The sequence below is a fragment of the Muntiacus reevesi genome, chromosome 2 (genome assembly GCF_963930625.1).
Source record: "Muntiacus reevesi chromosome 2, mMunRee1.1, whole genome shotgun sequence".
Lineage (NCBI taxonomy): Eukaryota > Metazoa > Chordata > Mammalia > Artiodactyla > Cervidae > Muntiacus > Muntiacus reevesi.
Window position 1 is genome coordinate 272174548 of NC_089250.1, and position 4750 is coordinate 272179297.

The window sequence follows — 4750 nt, forward strand, 5'->3', positions numbered from 1 at the left end:
CAGAGACTCATCTCAGGGAAGTGAAGAATCCAGAGGGAAGCACATGTTTTGTGTCAGTCACTACTGTGTGTGATTTCAGCATTTCTTCCTTGTGAGACCCTCACCTTCAGGGATCATGGAACAGAAATTACCTGTCAAGTACAACGAGTTGTCTCCTAAGGCTGTTAACTAGAAACTTGTAATTGTTTCCAGTAATTAACAACTTAGAGAAAAGTTTCCAGAAATGTCCTCAGCTCCCAAGCCTGCACTCCCATCGCTGCTGCAGGTGAAATGATAATTGCAGTTTTGACAGGAGGGGAGGGGAAGACAGCGTCTCAAGCCCATTTATCAGGATCTGGCTGCCGCCCTCCCACACATATTGGGTATAATGACCATCCCACTGAGCTCTTGTCCTGGCAGCTGGAAGGTATGTTCGTTGTACTTTCGTCTGAGAAGCAGAGTCTGTGAGAGAAAGCCAGATCAAGATTCTGGGTAAGTGATCACATAAGAAACTGCCACCAACACCATTTTGTTGACATTTTAGCAAATCTAATATGTCAGTTTATAAGAGACACAAGAATTCATGCTTTGCAAGTGCCAAATTTTGCCTCTGTGTCTTGTATGTTAATGTCAACTGCAAATATTACTTCATTGGAATATATTCACTGAGCTCAGACAATAACATACTGATTCAGTGTATGATTGGACAATAATAATTGTGTTTTGTCTTAAACTATTTTATCTCATGCTAGTGTTTTATGCCCTAATGTTTATTGCCTACATATGATTATTCAAACATTTCTGTAATACATGTTATTTTAGTTGTGTTTCTGTCATGGTAACAAAAGAGTCTTTGTGTTACCATCCTCACAGTGAAGGATTCTCATTCATGACAATGCCTTTTCCTGAGGCAATGTCTCCTGCTGTATTCTACTGCCAGCAGTGATGTTCATGTGTTAAGATGCTAAGACTTTATTCATAATATGTGGTTACATAGAATAAAGCTTTAGAAATAAATGGAATCATGTTAGTTGAAAATTAAAATGTACCACAAGTCTACAAAGAGAAAAGCTCTGAAATCAAAATCCAATATAGATCTGGTTTATTATATGCCTGCAAATAACTAGCTGTTTGGCATGACTGGTGATCAGTGCACTCTCTTTTTTTGTTTTTGCCATGCATCAAAGTACATGAGATCTTAGATCTTGGACATGGGATTGAACTTGGACCCTCTGCGGTGGAAGGCAGGGTCTTAATCATTTAAGCACCTGGGAAGTTCCTCAAACAACTGTCTAGAGTAGCCCAATGGGATTCAGTCCTCACTCTGCACTAAGAAGCAGGTTTGACAAATGCTTAACCTGTCTGGGGTAGGTAACACTCCTCTGTATAACTAAGGTCCCTTCAGTTCCTGCCTAATAAATTTGTGAAGAATGAAGAAGGGATCCCATGAGTATCTTCAGTGATTAATTTTACATATTAGTTCTATTTAAATGTTACACGTGAAACCATTTAAAGGCTGCTGGTAACAGAAAGACAAGAAGCAAATATTTCCAAGTGGGAACTATTGTTAAATGGACAATATTGGATTTCAGTTGACATGATGCATGTAACCCATGCCTCATATTCCCATACAGTCATTCTAACTCACAATACTAGTGACTGTGAACTGAAAGGATGGCCAGCAGCTTTTTCATGATAGGCATGATCGTCTTAACACAGACCGTGGTTGGTATGCTGGGGAATTTCTCACTCCTTTACAGTTATATCATCCTTCACTTCATGGGTTACAGATTAAGGTCCACAGATTTGATCCTTAAGCATCTGATTGTGGCCAACTCCTTGGTCCTCCTCTCTAAAGGCGTGCCCCAGACAATGGCAGTCTTTGGGTGGAAGTATATCCGCAGTGATGTTGGCTGCAAACTTCTCTTCTTTCTGCACAGAGTGGGGAGGGGAGTGTCCATCGGTAGCATCGGCCTCTTGAGTGTCTTTCAGGTGATCACGATCAGTCCCTGGAACTCCAGGTGGGCAGCGCTGAAAGTAACAGCTCCCAAGTACGTGGTTCTCTCTATTTTCCTGTGTTGGATCCTGCAAATGCTGGTAAATGTCATTTTTCCTTTCCATATTACTGGCAAATGGAATGAGAAAAACATCACAGAGGAAAGAGATTTTGGCTATTGTATTTCTGTTGTTACTGACAAAACTGACGACGCCATGTATGCAGCATTGCTTCTATTCCCTGATATTTTATGTTTGGGGCTCACGTTCTGTGCCGGCAGCTCCATGGTTCTCATCCTGTACAGACATAAGCAGCAGGTCCAGCACATTCGTAGGACCGACGCCTCCTCCAGGTCCTCCCCTGAGTCCAGAGCTACGAAATTCATCCTTCTCCTCGGGAGCACCTTTGTCTACTTTTATATTCTTTCCTCAATCTTTCAAGTTCTTTTGGCTCTTTTTGATCAGCCCAGCCGTTTCCTTGTGGACATGTGTGTAATCACAGCAGCGTGCTTCCCAACCGTCAGCCCCTTTCTGCTCCTGAGCCATAACTCCAGTGTACACAGGCTCTATTTTGCCTTGATTAGAAATGCAAAGTCCTCTGTTATTATGAGAAAAGTGTGAATTTTATTTATTCCTATAATGATCCATTACCAGTTCATTTATTCACCCTCAGAATCCTTATTTAAATTTTGATTCTCAAGATAATATTATACCAGACATGCCAAGCATCTTCATCAATATAAAGACCAATTGAAATATATTGTCATGAAATATGAATATATCAATGAAATTTTCTTGTAGAAAAGGAGTTCAGATTTATGCAATAAACAACAGGTCTTGAAATGATGTGCATATTGTAAAGTGTTCCAATGTGTCACTTTCAGTCTAACAAAAGGAATTTCCCAGAAATGAAGTAGGTATGGAATTATAGATAAAAGTGTACAAGAATAAGGACCAGTGTGTACAGTCGTCTGAAATAGAACTGAAGAAGTTAATATTCTCACAGAGTAAAGAATTCCATGGTTAGCACTTGAAGGTAAAATCTGGTAAGAGTTTAGTAGCCAGTTACAAGTTTATAGTTAACATTGTTAAGAGAGATGGCAGTATTTATTAGAAAGAGTCTTGCAGGGAGATTAGCACATTAAAATATTTTCATGTAGAAATGAGCAGTTTGATGTGATGTATAATAAAAAACACACTGAAAGAAAACTATATTTCAGCAGATTTTTTAAATTGAAATATATTTGATATATAACATTGTGTAAATTTAAAGTGTAAGATTTGGTAATTTTTTACATGTAAATATTGTAATATGACTGCCGTAACAACCATATATCACAATGCAGAGCTCTTCTTTTATGTTAAGTTTCTCAATGAATTATAGTTGATTTACAGTATTATAGTAGTGGCAGAGGTACAACATTGTGGTTCAATATATAGGTTATACTTTCTTTAAAGCGATTGTGAACTATTGACCATATTCCCTGTGCTGTAAAGTATGTCCTTGTAGTTTACTTATTTTATACATAGTAATGTGTACTTCTGAATCTTTACTCTGTCTTGCCCCTTCCCACTTTCTCTCCCCACTGGTAAACACTAGTTTATTCTCTATGTGCAAGAGTCTTTTTCTCCTCCATTATTTTCATCCATTTGTAGTAGTTTTAGATTGCATACGTCAAGTGATTATATGCAGTATTTGTCTTTCTCTGTCTGTCTTAATTCACTAAACAGAATGATATCCAGGTCCATCTATGTTAGAAGCAGCAAAGCTTTATTCTTAAGGGGTGAGAAATATTCCAATGTGTGTGTATGTGTGTGCGTGCGTGCCTGTGTGTGTGTGTGTGTGTGTGTGTGTGTGTGTGTGTGTGTGTGTATACTGAATTCATTAGTTAGTTTTCTGGTGGATACTTTAGTGTTTTCTATATAAAGTATCATTTCTCTATAGTAGTGACAGTGTTACTTCTTCTCTTAGGTGTTGGATGTCTCTTATTATATTTTTGTCCAAATGCTGTGGCTAGGACCTCCACACTGTTAAACCAGAGTGTCAAGAGTGAGCATCCTTCTCTTGGGCCTGATTTTAGAGGAAAGAGCTTTCAGATATCCACCTCTGTGGGTTTGTCATAAATGGCCTTTTAATGTTGAGAGTATTTTCTCTATGCCCGTTTTTCTGGGAGTATTTACCATGAATGGATGTTCGATTTTGTCAATGCTTTTTCTATGTCTGTTGACCCAATCTTGTGTTTCTCTTCCTTTTTAAAATGTGGTGAATTACATGGATTGATTTGTGGATTTTTAACCATCTTTGCATCTCTGGAAGAATGCTACATGATAATCATTTATCATATACTTTATAGATTGTTGAATTCTGTCTGCTAATATTTTCTTGAAAACTTTTTTCAACCATATTCATCAAGAAAATGATGTGTAATTTTCTGTAGAGTCTCATTATAGTACTGATATCAGTGTAGACAGAGCCTGATCGAATAAACTTAAGAGTGTTCCCATCCTCTTCAACTTTTTAGAATAGTTTAAGAAGGATAGATGTTATTTTAAAATATGTTCCATAGGATCACATGTGACACCCTCAAGTCCTGGACATTGTTTACTGGGAGGTTTTTGATTCAGTTCAATCACTCATCGTGTCTGACTCCTTGCAACCCCATGAACTGCAGTACACCAGGCCTCCCTGTCTCTCAGGGGATGTTTAACAGGAGGGTTCCTTTGTGCTGTTTCTCATAAATTCTCTGTTCCTTATCAGTGGAACAGCAAGCCGCTC

General features: G+C 38.3%; 1 protein-coding gene across 1 annotated transcript; it reads left to right on the forward strand.

Annotated features, from left to right (window-relative positions):
• Positions 1-1653: 1653 nt before the first annotated feature.
• On the forward strand, positions 1654-2595 carry LOC136161666 (vomeronasal type-1 receptor 4-like). Its single transcript, XM_065926692.1, has one exon. The coding sequence runs from the start codon at positions 1654-1656 to the stop codon at positions 2593-2595; it is 942 nt and encodes a 313-aa protein (XP_065782764.1).
• Positions 2596-4750: the final 2155 nt, after the last annotated feature.